The sequence below is a fragment of the Loxodonta africana genome, chromosome 3 (genome assembly GCF_030014295.1).
Source record: "Loxodonta africana isolate mLoxAfr1 chromosome 3, mLoxAfr1.hap2, whole genome shotgun sequence".
NCBI lineage: Eukaryota > Metazoa > Chordata > Mammalia > Proboscidea > Elephantidae > Loxodonta > Loxodonta africana.
In genome coordinates, this window is record NC_087344.1 from 75,920,653 (window position 1) to 75,938,846 (window position 18,194).

The 18,194-nt window shown below is 48.7% G+C and overlaps 1 protein-coding gene across 1 annotated transcript in view; it reads left to right on the forward strand.

Annotated features, from left to right (window-relative positions):
* BMP8A (bone morphogenetic protein 8a) overlaps positions 1-18,194 on the forward strand; it is a 37,958-nt gene that overhangs the window by 1,048 nt on the left and 18,716 nt on the right. Inside the window, exons 2-3 of the mRNA XM_003415516.3 lie at positions 14,235-14,424; positions 14,870-15,018. Coding sequence (XP_003415564.1) covers positions 14,235-14,424; positions 14,870-15,018 — 339 coding nt within the window. The remainder of the gene's footprint in view (positions 1-14,234; positions 14,425-14,869; positions 15,019-18,194) is intronic.

Below are 18,194 nucleotides of genomic sequence, written 5' to 3' on the forward strand. Positions count from 1 at the left end.
GCTGCCTGGACCCTCTTTGTTCTCCCAGGCAAGCCTGGCTTCTCTCTGTAGAAATTTTACTCCAGACCATGGAACTATTTACTCTTAAAGGTCTCAAAGATGTATTTTTCCATCACTAAGCTCACTTTAATCTGTGGTCATGAGAACTTGTCTTTGATCAGATCCCTCATCCACTTTGCCTCCTGTCTGTGGCTAGTGACTGACACGAGTTGGGACTGGAGCAGAGACCAGACAACTAAAGGTCTACAGACCCAACAACTACAGCTCAGCCTGAGCAGGGGAGAGCCAGGGAGTCAGGAGCAGGGAAAGGCCCCTTGCCACAACTGCCAGCCTCCCCTAGAGCATCACCGTTAAATCCAGCAACCCTGTTCAAAGCCATGATACTCACCTTCATCGCCCGGATGAGAACAATGAGGCTCAGAGAGGCAGTGTCACACCTAGAATAGCACAGTCTCTATGTCCTCGAGCAGGACTTGGCCCAGGTTGTCTGGCTCTACATCCAGCGCTCAAAGAGGTAACAATTCTGTTGTCTGGAGGGCAGGCTTTTCAGAGTGTGTGGAAAACAGTATGGGGATAGAGTCTGACCTCCTCCAAGTTCAGAAGGGGGAAGGAGAACCAAGATCAACAGCCCAAGGCCGATTCTTATGAGGTGGGGATCAGACATGCCCTCTTCTCTCTGCCAACTTTACTAATTCTGACACCAGCCGTCCCTCCCACAACACCCTACTGGGTTTGAAAATTCATTGCAATGGCTGCACAGAACTCACAGATCAGATCATACAGTTATGGGGCTTACTAGGGAAGTGACAGTTCCAATTCAGGCTCAGGAACACTCAAAATACGGTCCTTCAATCCTCTTCCCAGCTGTGCATGCAGGCATGCCTCTCCCTGGCCTTCAGTCTCTGCCCAGAGGCACTCAACTTTCTCTCTCTGTGGGCCAGGAAGCCCACTGTGCCGTCTCCTGGCTGCCAGGTCTCTGCTGCTGGATCTCTCCTGCCGGTCTGTCCTTCCTTGGTAGTGGTGAGCTCCTCTTTCTGCTCTGGAATTGGCTCCCTTTTAAGGCAAAACTGACCAATCCCCTTGGTGGGCCATAATTATCTTATTTGTACAGCCCCATCCAGTCACCTGGGTGGGAGTTACAAGACCATGGCAAGAAAGGCCATACTAAGTAATTCACACTGCAGGGTTTCAGACCGGTTTGGGCAGAGGAACACGGGACAGAGTAGCAGCAGGCTTTGTGGGATCTGCAGCCATTTGCTTCCATCTGTAGTATAGGAGGATTGGAGACCCAAGGAGGACCCAAGGTGGGCTGTCATGGTGACATGCAGCCATTAAACCAGTGCTGAGAGCCCAGTGCCAGTCATAGGAACCCAGCTGGTAGGCTCTGGATGCTGCCTACCTGCTGCCTACCAGGTGCAAACTTAGAAGGCCAGTAGGCTGGCAGGGCTGGGGACTTGGAGCAGATGGGAGAGGAAACCATGAGTGGAACCGGGGCAAAAGCTCTGTGCTCAGAACAGGCTGACCCAAGGATCAGGACCAAGAAGAGCTCAGGATGGAGTGCCCCCAGGAATGCCCCCAGGAGAGCCGTCTGTCAAAGTGAGTTACCTCCCAGTCCGCTTTCTGCTTCCCCCCAGCCTCCCCTGGGTCAAGTGCATCCAGCCCTGGTGGAAGCTGTTGCCATGAATTGAGCTGGGCCTGAGCTTAGGTAGACCTAGTTCCCCTCTTGCTTCTGTTGTGTGATCTTAGGCAAGTCCCTTGCCTCTCTGAGCATGGAGTCCCTCCTTGTAAAATGGGGCTCCTAGTGATCCATCCCTCAGAGTTGTTGTGTAATTAGTTGATAGGGGGGTGGATCTGATTGCTGCTGACCTCATCCCTCCTAGCTACTGTCCCCTCCTTGGTGTGGATGTGACGGGAACCTGCCCATGTGTTTTATACACATGTGAAACCCAGAAGCAGATTTTAAAAGCCAACCAAAAGGTGTTTGTACCTATTTTTAGAATAAAAATTAGCATTTGAACTATCAGGGCTTATAATTCATCATCAATCCATGCAACAGCATGTGAAGCTGATCTGCCAGCTCTATTTCCGGGGTGAGGAGATGAGGCCCAGAGAGGTTAAATGGCCTGCCCAGGGCCACCCAGCAGGTCCAGGGCATCATCCAGGGCTGTGGATTCCAAAACCTAAATCTTCCCACCCCATCTCTGTATGTCTCATTAAAGATCTAAGGCCTCTGACGCTGTGGGATTAACAACAGATCTTTGTTGAGTGGAAGCTCAGCCTATGGGTGGGCGCAGCCAGCTGTCAGAGGGCCTCCTTTATTCTGAAGTACTAATTGCGCTAGTACAACTCTTTGAGTTAGAGTAGTTTAACTGGTAATTACCTAGGGGGGTATATGGGGATTAGACACATACCAGGAACCTTTCCATGTTTGGAGTCCCAGGCCCCAGGGCCCTGAAGATCAGTGGCCCGAAAACCACTGTGAAGCCTAATAGCAGAATCACTGCAGCATCAGCACCCACGCCCAGGCTCGCACACCTGGGGCCCCCAGCTCCACCTCTCCTGTTGACCTCTTCTGGCTCCTGAGAAGCGAGGCCTGGTGCTGGCCGGTCACCTGACCATCAATGGCAGCCTGTAGGGCTCAGAGGCCCTGGGGCTTCTCATAGGCCTCCTGCTGTAAGCCAGGCCGTCTGTGTCTGAGCAGATGCTTTAGGAAGCCTATGTCATGGTTTCCAGGGATCGAGTTGGGAGGCGGGCTGTGGTCAGAGCAGGCAGCCCTGCCTGACTTGTCTGTCAATTTCAGCCTTGTAGACTCTTGGCTCCTTTGGTCAGGACACAGATGCAGCCTGTCCCTGGCCTCACCTGTGCTCACAGAGGAGGGCCCTGAACTGGGAGGCAAGAACCAGGTTCTTGTATCACCTGGGTCTGCCACCATTTTCCTGCACATCCTTAACCAAGTGCTTCTCTTCCCTGGGCCTCTGCTTCCTTGTCTAGTCTACAGTGACAGTGTCAGAAAAACGAGGTGCCTCCCTGCCCTGAACCTGTGGTTCTCACCAACTCCACCACACCCTCTCTGTCAGAGCAAAGGTTGACTGACTGGACCACCGAGGGCAGAGGGAGGGAGGCATAAAAGACCAACTCTGATTGTCCTCCTGAATCCTTCTGTATCCTGTGTCAGCCAAGTGGCAGGCGCCCATGTTCCACATTGAGAAACTGAGGTGCAAACAACAGTTTCAGGCAGAAGTCCAGGCAGGAAGAGAACAGAGCCATCTTTACTTTTCTTGTGACCCTTCCCTGAACCTGTCTAGTTTGTTCCCGTGATCTTGGGTGGCTGAGGACAGGGTAATTGATGAGCTTTCAAATTGAGGTTGTTGGATTTGGGAGAATCAGGGCTAAATGGGAGTTAGGGACCTGGCCTGAGTCTTCCTCTGCCCATATCAACTGGACCTTGAAGAAGTGATGCTTTACCTCTATAAGCCCCAGGGACAGTTTCACTGATTCTTTTTTCCAGGAAATTCGTTCTTTTTTTTTTTCAACAAACAGGGAATATCTGTTGTGCCAGGCACAGTTCTAGTTACTGGAGATATAGCAGTGAACTAAACAAAGCTCTTGCTCTCAGGGAGCTGATTTCAAGTGAGTGAGAAAAATGATAAATACGTAAACCATAAAGCTTATTATAACTTGCTAGGTGGTACTAGATAGTGACACTGCCAATCTGGAAACCAGGAGGGGCTGAACAATGGGAGGGCAGACAGGCCTGGGTCAGGGGTTTCTGACCTAGAACTCAAACAGACAAAATACGCTTCCTGATTCTGCCACCTGTTCCCAGAGTGATCATGGGATTTCCAGTCTACCTCTGGGAGCCTCAGTTAGTTATCCCCTTGTAAAATAGGGATAATATGGTACCCACCCTATGGAATTGTTCAGGGATTGTATAAGAAGATGCCCAGTGATGACCACATGCCCAGAACCTCCATGTCTGTTCTTTCATTTGAATCTCACAATTCCTGTCACAACTTTGTTTTAAAAAGAGGCGAGTGAGGGCCCAAAGTCCGTCGAGCGGGGAAGAAACAGTCTTTTTAACAAATAGTTCTGGCAGAACTGGATGTCTGTCTGCAAAAAAATGAAATAGGACCCATACCTCACACCATACACAAAAACTAATTCAAAATGGATCAAAAACCTAAATATAAAACCAAGAACTATAAAGATCCTAGAAGAAAAAATAGGATCAATGCTAGAGGCCCTAATACATGGCATTAACAGGATATAAACCATAACTAATAACACACAAACTCCAGAAGATAAGCTAGATAGCTGGGATCTTCTAAAAATTAAATATGCTCATCAAAAGGCTTCACCAAAAGTGTAAAAAGAGAACCTACAACTAGGAAAAAATTTTTGGCTATGATGAATCCAACAAAGGTCTAATCTCTATAATCTATAGGAAAATCCAACACCTTTATAACAAAAAGACAAATAATCCAATTAAAAAATTGGCAAAGGAAATGAACAGACACTTCACCAAAGAAGACATTCAAATGGCTAACAGACACATGAGGAAATGCTCGAGATCACTGGCCATTAGAGAAATGCAAATCAAAACCACAATGACATACCATCTCACCCTGGCATTAATGTCATGAATCAAAAAAAACAGAAAATAACAAATGTTGGAGAGGCTGCAAGGAGATTGGAACTCTTATGCACTGCTGGTACAACCACTTTGGAAAACCATATGGCACTTCCTTAGAAAGCTAGAAATAGAAATGCCATATGATCCAGCAGTCCCACTCCTAGGAATATATCCTAGAGAAATAAGAGCCATCACACAAATAGACGTGCACACCCATGTTCATTGCAGCATTGTTCACAATAGCAAAAAGATAGAAACAACCTAGATGCCCATCAACAGATGAATGGATAAACCATGGTACATAACACGCGGTGGAATACTGTGCAATTCAATGATTAAGAACAATGATGAATCTGTGAAGCATCTGACAACATGCATGAATCTGGAGGGCATTATGCTGAGTGAAATAAGTCAATCACAAAAGGACAAATATTGTATGAGATCACTACTACAAAAACGCAAAAAGGTTTACACACAAAAAGAAACAATCTTTGATGGTTACAAGGGAGGGGATGGGTGGGGGTGGAAAAACACTAAATAGACAATAGATAAGTGGTAACTTTGGTAAAGGGTAAGACAGTACACAATACTGGGGAAACCAGCACAACTTGCACAAGGCAAGGTCATGGAAGCTCCATGGGCATATCCAAACTCCCTGAGGGACTGAATTACTGGGCTGGGGGCTGGAGGACCATGGTCTCGGGAAACATCTAGCTCAGCTGGCATAGCATAATTTATAAAGAAAATGTTCTACATTCTACTTTGGCAACTACTTTCTGATTTCTATCCCCGTCGATTCCTTTGGTCTGTTCTTTGAACTTCAGTCCACGTAATATTTTAGAGATTCACCCATGTTATCATTGTATTAATAGTTCTTTTTATAATCATTGAGTTGTATTCCTTTGCATGAATGTGCCATAATTTATCTCTTCTCCTTAATGGGCATTTGGGCTATTTCCAGTTTTTGGTTATTATGCATAAACATGCTATGAACTTTCTGTATACGTCCTTCTGTGGCTAAATTAAGTCTAGATTTTAATCTTGGGTGTGCCACTTGGGAGCCGTGAGACATGAACTTCAGTTTCCTCACCTTTAAGACAGGGTGAATGAAGCCCACCTCACAGGGTTGTATAAGACGAAGAGAAATGACGTGCAATTGGCCAGCCAGGCCCCTACACATGGTAGACATTTCACAAGTGGGAGCTGGATGTTACATCCCACCTCGGTGCCTTTGCTGATTTTGTGCCCTCTGCATAGGATGCACTCACTCCCATATCTTCTTATGAAAACTGCACCTTTCTTAAACAAAGAAGGGGGAGATCCATAAATCTATTTCCACTCCCAACTCTACTCTAAAGAGACAGGTCCCTACATGTTGGAAGCTCTATCCTTCTTTCTAGGATTCTAGTCACTTTCTGCCTTGTCTGATGCAGGTGCATGTTTAGGCCCCTCTTTCTCCTACTCTTGGAGCAACCGGAGAACAGGGGCCAAATCTGACTCTTCTTGGAAGCCCTTACCCCACTTTGCACCGCAGCCCCTGAGTGGCAGGTGCTCAGGGCAGACTGGTGAAGTTGAAGGAAAGAGGAATGTGGCAGGAGACAGGGGAGTGCTGAGAGCCAGGTGAAGGGGCCTGGGCTGCTTAGGTGGAACAGAAGCAGGGCCAGCCCTCCCTGTCTGCCAGAAGCCAACAGTGGGTGCAGCATCTCCCCAGGGCTCCAAGTCCCTACAGGCCCTACCTAGGGGAAGGTGGCTTCAGCAGGCATTTGTAGGGCACCTGTTGACAGAAGAACCTTGTCGACAGGTGACCCTCCAACCCAATATCACCACCCAAAGGAACTTCAAGGGAAATCATTTTACAATGGCTCCAAATCTACAAGTCTACACAAAGGCTCCTAACCTGACTCATGACCCCTGCAGGTCTCTACCCTTTCTGGTCCTCAGTTTCCCCATCTATGCAGGGTTGCCTTGAAGACCTTCACAGCTCTGACCAAGGAATATACCCACCCCCTGACCCTGATGGGGGCTCCTCCAGGGGTAAGGAACAGGCTGGGAGGTATACACAGCCCATTTTCCTCACGGGTACCCTTTCCCCACAGGGATGAGGGGCTACATCACCGTGACCACGTCTTTCTGGAAAACTCCCACAGTTCTGTTCTTGCCCCAGGTTTCAACTGGAGAAATTGCTTCTTTCTTGCTCACATCTCCATGAATATATTTTTGGCCTTCGTGGCCTTGATGTAGCCAGATGTGTGGGCGTTCCCTTTTAATTTGGGGTCTGAAGTCGTCTGAGGCCTGGACTAGTAATTATGAGTGCAGAGCCATTTATGGAAACAGCTCTTGACAAAAGTCGGCAATGAAAACCAACTAAAATCTCCTCAGAAATGAAGCCTGGGCCTCTTCTTGGCAGTGCTGAGATTTCCGGGTGGGGGAAACCCCTTCAGAACGCAGAATCGACAGTTTATAAATTCTGTGGCTGCTCTGTGGACGTGCAGAAGCTCTGGAGGCTGGGTCTTGTTTTGGGTCTGAAGTGCTCCCACTTTCAGCCTTTGTTCCTGGCAGGGCCAGCTAGACAGGCCCAGCCCACCTGCCGCCTAGGCCTGGGGGAGCCTGCCCTCCACCGTGGAACACCGGGGTCTTGGGGAGTGGATCACTGAGAGCCTCCTGTTTCCACCCCATCATGCTCAGTCCCTGCCCTCTAATAGCTCACTGTGCAGAGGGGCAGAGAAGCTGGGGACATGAGGCCCTGGTGCAGGCCTGCTCTGTGGGGGGGTCAGAGGAGGATGAGGAGGCCCTTAAAACTGAACTGAGAGGAAAGCAGGCTCAGCAGGAGTGGGGGACATGGTGGGGAGGGGGATATAGCAAGGAGGGGGACATGGTGGGGTGGGAGAAATGGTGGGGTGGGGGACATGGTAGGGAAGGGGAACATGCTGGGGAGGGGGATGTGGTAGGAAGAGGGACATGGTGGACTGGGGATGGCAGGGTGGGGAACATGGTGGGGTAGGAGACATGGCAGGGAGGGGGAACATTGCAGGGTGGGGGACAGGGCAGGGACAGGGACATGGTGGGATGGGGGACATGGGGAGGGAGACATGGCGGGGTAGGGGACATGGTGAGGTAGGGGACATGGCAGCGTGGTGGATAACCCAGGAGAGAGTGGTTTCAAGAAGAGAATCTGGGGTGGGGAGGGGTGTTTGCAACCAGGAGGCACGGGGCTGGCGCCAGACCACAGTGTGAGGTTAGGCTCCTCTGTGGGCCCTGTGGGTTGGGGATGGGTGTGAGGGGAAGAACACTGGGAAGACAAGGTCAGGAAGGCTCCATTCTCTTAACAGCTGCTCTGGGCTAAAGGAAGAGGGTGTCTTTTAAGGTCTTACTTTTTGGTTAGAAAGAAGACAAATTTAGATTGTCTGTGTGACTCTAAATTTTGTCCAGGGCACAAAAATAGCTGAAGCCTTCGTTAGTGCTGGGCCGATGGACACAGGACTTGGCATCTGGAGGTTTAGCCTGTGAGTGGTGAGCGCAGGGCCTCTTACATGGACAGGAAGAGTATAGACGGCAGCCGTCCTCCTTCCCAAAGCAGACCTTTCCTGCAAACGTGGGATTTGGCGGTTGTTTTATCAGAAACTGGAGGAGAAGGTCCAGTGTCCCATGACCTGTATTCTTTGGACTTTCCTTAAGGACCTCCTTGTTTCCTGATACCACAAGATGCTCCAGGATCATCTTGTAATTTCCCATTCCCATCCCTGGAATCACTCACAATCGTTGCTGTGTATGGATCAGCGTATACACACATATTCCGTAGCTTTGTCTGCTGAGAGGGCCTAGAAGCAATGACATCCCAGGAGCAATGAACACATCTAGTGCCTGGACCTTAGTTTCTAAATTCTATATTCTTCCATAAAAGGAACCCAAGCTCCTTGAAGAAGTGAGTGATTCCAGGGATGGGAATGGGAAATTACAAGATGATCCTGGAGCATCTTGTGGTATCAGGAAACAAGGAAGTGCTTAAGAAAAAAAAGGGAGGGGGGCATGTCCAAAGAATACAGAAGCCAACCTGAAGGAGCTCCCAGTGGCCAAAGCGGGAACCATTTGAGCAATGAAATAAATATTAATAATATTGGATTATAACCCATAAACTAAAATAAATATCCAAGACCCCTAATGACTTTTTAAAAATTAATGAATAATTGAGGGAGAAGGGACAGGTCTCTGTTCTAAAAGGATTTCAATTACTAAATGTAGAAGGAATGAAGGAAATAGAAAATTAGTGTTGCAAATACTATAGTAATAATTGATGCAGGCAAGGTCTACCAATAGATACTAAGATTAGTGGACAAAAGTTTGAGGAGAAACAAGATATGTGCATAATCTCAAAGTATCTCACCTAGGATAACTTATTATTTGCAAAAGGAAAAATGGTATCTTTACAGTGGAGAAGCCACGCAGACACTACCTTAACCAAAGGATCAAAGTTATCACCTGTAATAATACATGTGGACATCATGTTGCCTGACTTCATGCACTGAGAAAGACACGTCACTTTTGTGGCATTCTTCTCCAGAACTTAATCTAACCTTGAGTTAGACATCAGCTGACATCAGACACACCCAAATGGAGGAACACTCTACAAAAATAACTGACCAGTGCTCAAAAGTGTCAAGGTCATGAAAGACAAGGGAAAATTGAGGAATTGTCACAGATTGGAGGAGACTAAGGATATATGACAACTTAATGTAATGTGGCATCCTGAATTGAGTCCTAGAACAGAAAAACAGACAGTAGTGGAAAAACTAGTGAAATTCAAGAAAAGGATGTAGTTGCGTTCATAGTATTATACCAATGTCAGTTTCCTGGTCTTGATAGTTATACTATGGTTATACAAGATGTCCCACCGCTTATCTGTCAGTCTGTCATACTGTGGTGACAGGCATGTTTATGATACTGGAAGCTATGCCACTGGTATTTCGAATACCAGCAGGGTTACCCATGGTGGACAGATTTCAGTGGAGCTTCCAGACTAAGACAGACTAGGAATAAAGTCCTGGCTATCTACTCCAAAAATTAGCCAATGAAAGCCCTGTGGATCACAACAGAGTGTTGTTCGACTAGACTTAACTATGCCAGTGGTTGTGGAGATAGCACAGGACCAGGTGACATTTTGTTCTGTTGTACATCAGATCACTGTGTGTCAAAGCCAACTCAACTGCATCTAACAACATATAAGGTGTTGAGATTAGGGAAGTTGGGCGAAGGATATATGTGTTCTTGCAACTTAGTCTCTAAGTCTAAAATTATTTCAAAATAAAGTTAAAAACATAAATAAGTGGCCCCACATGCACTCCCTGCATTATTCCAAACCCCACCCCTCTCTTTATGTCCTCCATAGCACTTATTACATGTAACAGTCTTGTCTGTTTACTTTCTTGCTAGTTATCTGACTTCCACACTAGACTCTAAGCTCCATGGGAACAGAGGCTGGTTTGTCTTGTTTGCTGCAGTGTCCCTAGTGCCTAGTGACTTGCTCTCATTTTTGTGAAATAAATGAATTAATAATATTACTAGATGTGGCCAGGAAAAATGAATGGGAAAAGTGAGTGTTCTTTTAAAGCCTCCAGGCTATGAGAAGGCAGCAGAGTCAGGAGTCCTTCCCCACATGCCCAAAGGTGAAATTATGGGATACCAAAATTAAGACTCCCTGTCCAGGATTTTGCAGATGGGAGATATGATTTACTACCCAGAAACCTTGTTCTAAACATCAGTGGTCCCTCCCAAGCCTCCCCAGAGGGAGGATCCCTGGCAGGATATATCCTAGATCACGGGGACCCAGAACACCGGCCAGGGCAAGGAGTAAGCCTCCCCCACAGTCTATCTGAATCTAGTAGGTGCCCTGGAATGAACTTCCCAGCCATCACAGCCAGCAGCAGTTTTCCTGGGAAAACCCATAAATTCCCTCTGTGAACCATCAAACAATAGCAGAGGGGTGGGAAACATCGATAGGCATTTTGTGCTATGTATTTGGGTGCCTGTCTTGAATTCTGAGGCATTTTTGGCAGATTCCAACCTGGTTTTTGTGCAGTTTTTTACAGCATCAGACGGTAGAGTTTTACTGTAATAGAAAAAGCCCCAGGCCAACAGTCAGGACCCCTGGGCTCTGTTTCCAAGTGTACATAAAAGAGGAAGGAGACCAGATTTAGTGAGTCTGTCCTTTGAGCTCTGACATTCTGGGATCTGTAGTACTTTTATAAAGAAAGGGTTCATTTTTGCTTTGTGCCTGAGCCCAGAGTACTCAGAACAGGGAAGACAACCCCAGCGGCGTTGCTGAGGGGCTGCCTCTCGAGCCAGGGCTGCTGTGGGAGATGTCATATCTAGTAATATGTGGAAGTGGAGTATGGGTTTGTGGGTACACCGAAAAGGAAATGCTCCTGAGTAATATTTTAGGAGCATTTGCTGGACCATAACCCAGTACCAACTACAGTGACAAACTTAGCTTTTTACAGCTTTTATTTGACGCTGTATCATAGGGTGAATGTGCAGATGTGCACACTGCAGCCCAGAGGGTTAAGTGCCTCAACTAAGTCAGGCAGGTAAAAAGCAGGCAGCTTGAAGCCGTCCCAGTGCCTTTCAGTGGAACTGATTTATTTTCATCAGTTGTGTTTTCTTCCATTCAAGGCTTTTATTTAAAAAAAGAAAATCGGCTATCTCCCTTTCCTCCCCCATGGCTTTGTGCTGAGACATGGCCTCCAGCTGGTGCTGGCGGGGTGGCACCACCTCTTGATGCATCCACTAAGTTAGGAAACAAGAGGCACCACCCCCCTGCCTCCTGGTAAATGGCCGCCCTCCCATCCAAAGGTCCCTGCCCTTTACAAAGCCCTTTCACAGTCCGATGAGGAAAAGGGTGTATTCATATCACTGATTCACAGATGAGGAGACAGGGGCCACAGAGGGAAAGTTCTTGGTGAGCAGTGGTGTCAGAGCTGGGACCCAGAGACCCTGGTGCTGGCCAGAGCTGTCCACACTCCTCAACACTGTCTTTGTGGCTGCAGCAGTCAGCCTGCCTAGTGACTACCTGCATTTTCCCAGGTCCCCATAATGCTATTCTTCAACACCTGCTTTTGAGAAATATCTTTCCTAATCCAAAGAAGCAACCATTGAAACACTGCAGATCCAGCAAAGGAATGTCTATTTTATGTCTATTTTTTATGTCTATTTTGATGCTGCACTCCAGGAAATTTTATCAATTTGGGATAAAAATTACCATTTTCCTGAAAATTTCCCACTTTCTAGCGCTTGCCTGGAACAGCCAGGATGAACTACTTCCGGTGCTGGCACTCCTGGGTGGTTTCTCAGTTCCCTAAGCTGAACAGGGTGGAAGTTTGAAACTGGGGTCAGTTCACTTGAGTAAGGCTGTACTGAGCCAGCCTGGGTGACCCCTGGGCTTGCTCCTTGCTTGTAGGACACGGAAGGAGGGAGGGAGGGAAGAAGCCCACAGAGCCTATTGCCCCCGTTGTTCCCTCAGTCCCCGGATCCAACGTGAAGCCACCGTCAGGCATGCAAACAGTGTTTCCCCAGTGTGCCGCTAGCACCCACCTGTCAGCCCCCCATGGGGACCGATGCAGTAAATGGTGCTTTGAGGAGTGGGCCATGAAGGGTGTTCTGAGCAACTCTCCTTCACTCTGTCCCATGCCCTGTGACAGCCAGCAGCCTTCACCTATTTCCTTTTTAACCACAGGACACCTTCCTGCAAATCAGGGTTTTGCACAGCCACTTTAACAGGGTGGTCTGTGCAGCCCTAGTCCACTGAGTGTGCGTGTGAGCACATGTCTGTCGGAGGAGGGCACAGGTGTGTAGATATCCACGGGGCATCACCCATCAAAGATCCTGAACGCTGCCCTGGATGCTCTCTGCCTGTCTGGGAGGGACCAGGTCCTGCCCTGTGTCACGCTGCACCTGAAATGGCCTGGCTCTCAGGTGGGCAACCGAGGCGTGCTGGACGAGGGACATCCTAGCTCTTCTCCTCCCTGGCCTGGGGATGAGCAGTCCCTCTCTTCCTGCCCAAACATGTCCTGTCCCGCCACCCACCCATCACAGCTGCCTGCCTGCCCATCACTGGACCAAGTCCCCACTGCAAGGACAGGACGTACTGCCACATTCCCTCAGGCCGCACATCCTGGGCCTTTTTAAAACCTGTGTCACCGAGCCCAGTAGCCACAGAGAGAATCTTTAAAAAGACTCACAGACATATAATTAAAATCTCAGTGTTAGGCTTTGAGGAAGGCACTGGGCAGCTCCCCCCCTTGCTTTCCGGAGTCACAGATTTTTGGCTTTGGAAAGTGACAGGATGCTAGCATGAGACTGCCCTAAATACTCTGTCCTGAGCATTTCCGAGCAGCTGAGAAATGTGGGGTTTTTTCCACAACCACGACCTCCCCCACAGACTGTTACACCAGCCCCCGCCTCTGAACCCCCTCCACATCACCTCCAGCCTGTCCTACCCTTGCCTCCCCGGACATTTCCCTCACTCAAACCACACCACTCCCCTGCTGCCCTGGAACCCTCTTGCTCCCACTGGCAAGCACAGCCCATGTGCGAACCCCAGAAGTCAGGTCTCCTGCAGTCAGGCCACAACCACACTCTTGTCCTACACCTTACTCTGCTGACCTCTCTGTGGCTCCTAGCTGCTTCCATGCCGGTGTATAGGAGTCCCCTTTGCCTGGAAGGCCCTCCCTATCACCCTTGTTGCCTATCAAGACCCCGTTTCATCCTTCAAGGCCCAGCTCAGATGTCGTCTCCTCCGTGAAGCCCTCTCAGATTTTACCATTCCAAAGGGACCCTCTCTGATGCCCCCCAGCACTTGATCTGGGTCTCAAGGAGCTTGTCATTCCTACCTTGTTTTTCCTTATTCCTTTCCAGTCTCTCTGTGGCTCATCTTCCTCCTTCACCTTGTTCCATTTGATCCTTTCACCCTTTGCTGTTGTTTTGTGGTGGTGGTTTTCCCATGTGCCCTGAAGGTCCTCAGCAGTCTGGTCCCTTTGCTCTCCCTGGTCCCTCCCTTGACATCATGACAAATTCACACTCACCCCTCAAGGCCCAGCTTAAATGTCAGCTCCAAGCTCCCTCCCGCCCTCCGTCTCCTATCCAGGCACTTTAGACAGATTGGGGACAGCCGCTGTCCTGGTGAAACAGAGTCATGTATGTCCCTGTGCACCAGGTTTTGCCACTGGGGCTGTGGACCTATTTCTCCCTTGGGTCCGATGTTTATCTCCCCGTTAGCCTCAGGTTACAGAGGACGGACCTATCCTGTCTCCTCTGTGGGCCGTGGAGTCAGCAGGGGCCTGAGCAGGGGCAGGCAGTGTTTGGGGCGTGGCCCATGGAGCCAAGAATGAAAGCCTACCCTTGCTGAGCTCTGTGCTGGGAGCACCTCACTAATGACCTGATAGAGCTCTCCTAACACCCTGAGGGGCAGAGCTTGTTTACAGAGGAGGAGACAGCCCCACCCAGGCTGGGTGCCATGCCCTGTCACAGGTCTGGTGGGCAGTGAGCCTGACCCTGGGTCTGCTGTTCTCCAGTGCCTTGAGTGACCGCCCTGCCCTGCTCTGTCTTCCAGTGGAGCGCGACTACGCCCTGGCCCACCAGGAACCCCACTGGAAGGAGTTCTGGTTTGACCTGACCCAGATCCCGACAGGGGAGGCAGTCACGGTCGCTGAATTCCGGATTTATAAGGTGCCAAGCACCCACCAGGTCAACAGGACCCTCCACGTCAGCATGTTTGAGGTGGTCAAGGAGCACTCCAACAGGTGCCTTCCCCTCGAGCCTGTGCTTGCCCCTCCCTCACAGTCAAGTGTTTGTTGGTTCCTCCAACCAGGCCCTTTTGGGGGAAGGGCATTTCCCAGAGGACAGAAAGAGGAACTTCCTGGGGAGACCAGCCTCAGAGGTGGGAAACATGCTTCACCTCAGAGGCCTCTTGGCACTGTGGAAGGAGCCCAGCAGCAGTCCTGGCTTTGAATCTTGGCCCTGCCAGTCCTGGCTATGGGGCTATGGACAGGTCACTGAGCCTCCTGGGCCTCAGTTTCCTCATCTGTACATGGGTGCAGTAATGCCTTTGATACAGCAAGAAAGTACACTAAGGCACCCAGCCCAGAGTCAGCCCAGAGCCATCTGCTCCACAGATATCCCCCAGGCGGGCACTAGAACACAAGGCAGCTGTGTTGGCCTCAGTTAATTGTTCTTTCATGTCCACAGGGAGTCTGACTTGTTCTTTTTGGATCTTCAGACGCTCCGAGCTGGTAACGAGGGCTGGCTGGTGTTGGACGTCACAGCAGCCAGTGACCGCTGGCTGTTGAACCATAACAAGAACCTCGGACTCCGCCTCTATGTGGAAACGGAGGATGGTAAGACTGGGGCTCTGTGCAGCGGATGTTCTCCTGGGGCTCCTCTGAGGCCATGTCAGGGGCAGTGGTGGTCTGCCTCGCTTTTGCCCTGGGTGCCCAGCTTTCTCAAACGTAACACTGGGTTATACCCCCTCCCCACTGTGAGGACTCAATGAGGTAAAGTGAGTAAGGTTCCTGGCACAGTGCAGGACACATAGTAGGCCCTCACACAATGGTGTTTTCCCTCTTCTCTTTCTGCAGAGCCTACATTTGAGTTGCTAAGAGAGTGAGTCAATGTTTTTCTTCCCAAGAGCTGGGAAATTCTTTCTACAGAGCAACCTTCTCTACACTGGGAGTTCCTACCCAGGGGAGGGGCAGTAGGGTGAAGTGGTTAAACCCTCAGGCTTTGAGTCAGAGGGGCCTGGGTTTGAATCCCAGCTCTGTAACTTTGTAGTTTGGTAATGTTGGAGGTACTTACCTTTCCAAGCCTCTGTTTTCTCATCTATAGAATGAGGATTCACTCATTCATTCTTTGAGTAGGTATTTTGGGGGAAAGAGAAAGGCACTGGTGATAGAAAGGCCTCAGGTGGGCACAAGATCGGCGTGTTTGACGAATAGCAAGATGGCTGCCATGGCTGGAGCAGAGCAGGTGAGGGAGAGAGGAAGACAAGATTGAAAGAGGTCAGCAGGGGTGGTTTTGAGTTAGGGTAGACCAGGGCAAGTTGGAGTTTTTAGGGTATTTTATTATTTTTTTAATGGTAGTGGAGTATGACAAGAAGTGATGTGGGTTTTTAAAAAAGAACCTTCTGGTACACTCCTCCCTTAAGGAGTTGGAGCATAACTCACTACCCCTAAGTGTGGGCTTTACTTAGTGACGTGCTTCCAAAGAGCACAGTATGGAAAGGGGATGGGAAGGTCACTTTCCACTGGAGACAGCTGACAAACACTGTCTCAGCCCGGTGACCAAGGTTCGTATCAACAGTGTTAAGTCATGTTGATAGTAGGTACCCTTGATATGACGTGATGAGAATGGTACTTCCTTGGTGATCTTCTTCCCAAAACCCACTAACTCCAGTCTAACCACGAGAAAAGCATCAAACTCACATTGAAAGACGCTCTACAGAATTCCTAGCCATTTCCATTTTAAAAATTAGAATTATTAGTTATATTTCATCTTATAATTTTTAAATTTAGTAACTTGGATTAATTTGTATTGTATTTTTTTTAATATCTTTTATTATTGTAACTGACCATTCTTTTTTGAGGGGGGGGCTCCTTTTTTTTTTTTAATTATGCTTTAGGTAAAAGTTTACATCTCAAGTTAATTTCTCATACAAAAAATTATACACATATTATTTTGTGACCTTAGTTGCAATCCCCACAATGTGACAGCACACTCCCCCTTTTGCCCTGGCTTCCCTGTGTCTGTTCCACCAGTTCCTGTCCCTTCCTGCCTTCTCATCCTGCCTCCAGACAGGAGCCACTCATTTGGTCTTTTGTACCCAGTTGAACTAAGAAGCACACTCCTGACATGTATTATTTTTTGTTTTGTAGTCCTGTCTAATCTTTGTCTGAAGAGTGGGCTTCAGGAATGGTTCCAGTTCTAGGTTAATATTGCGTCTGGAGGCCATAGTTTCAGGGGTTCCTCCAGTCTCTGTCAAACCATTAAGTCTTGATGATTACTTCTTAATACTTAACCAAAAACCAAACAAACCCATTGCCGTCAAGTCAATTCCAACTCATAGTGACACTATGGGACAGAGTAGAACTGCCCCATAGAGTTTCCAAGGAGCAGCTGGTGGATTTGAACTGCCAGCCTTTTGGTTAGGAGCCGTAGCACTTAACCACTACACTACCAGGGTTTCCTCTTAATACTTAAAAGGCTTCAAAAACAAGTAAAGACTTTGAAATTGTCACATCCTAGAGGAGCCTAAAGAGTCGTAATTAATAAATGCAATGTAGTATCCTAGATCAGAAAAAGAATGGTAGGGGAAAACTAATGAAATCTGAATAAAGTATGGTGTTTGGTTAGCAGTAATGTATTAATATTTGTTCATAATGTACCATAGCAACATAAGACGTTAACAGGGGACACTGGGTGCCAGGTACATGGGAACTCTCCGTACTGTCTCTGCAATTTTCCTGTAACGCTAAACTATTGTAAAATACGAAGTCTATTTAAATACATGTATAAAACAAAGCCCTCTGAGCTCAGTTTGTCCATTGTGGGTACAATGGACAAACTGAAGTGAGAGGGAAATGTCAGGAGCCACACCGTGGTCCAGGGGAGAGCTGTAAGTGCTTGTTGGGAGCATCTGGGATGGAGAAAAGTGAATAGATCAGAAATATGTTGTGGAGGTAGAATCGTTAGGATGTATTTCTAGCAGAAGGAGCCGAGGCGGTACAGCGGCTAAGCAGTCGGCTGCTAACTGAGAGGTCAGTGGTTGGAGCCCACTAGGCACTCAGGGAGGAAGATGTGGCAGTCTGCTCCTATAGAGACGACAGCCTTGGATATCCTATAGGGCAGCTCTGCTCTGTCCGGTAGGGTCTCTATGAGTCAGAGCCAACTCGGCAGCAGGGGGTTTGGTTTAGGTTATTTACTGCTGGGCGTGTAGATGAGAAAAGGGGGAATCACGGATTTCTTAATAGTTCTTTTTGTTTTGCCTGAGTTAGGGAAAACTAGAGGAGGAGCAGGCTTCAGGTAGGATATCAAGAGCTCTCTTTTGGCCATGGTATTATTGAGACCCTGGTAGAGATCCACGTGCAAATGCCATTCCAGGGAAAGGTGAGTGCCGGAGACCCGGGTGTGGGAACCACTGGGTATAAGTGGATTTAAGGCCATGGAACTGGACAAGGGCACCCAGGGAAGTAATATAGCAATACAGCAGAGGGGACTGGCCTGGAGCCCTGGGGCCTCCAATATCCAGAGGTCCTGCCAAGGAGGGGCCACAACTGAGACTGAGTGGGACCAGCCAGGGAGAAGCAGGAAACTGGAGAGCAAGGGGACCCAGAAGCCAAGAGAAGAAAGAAGGAAGCAAAGAAGCCTTCCCAGGAGGAGGGAGTGTCACCTGTCCTCTGTAGAGGTTGAGAAAGGCCAGGACTGAGAAGTGACCAGAGGGCTTAGTCACATGGAGGTGACTGACATCCTTGACCAGAGCAGCTCAGTGGAGGGTGGGGATGCAGCCTGATTGGGGAGC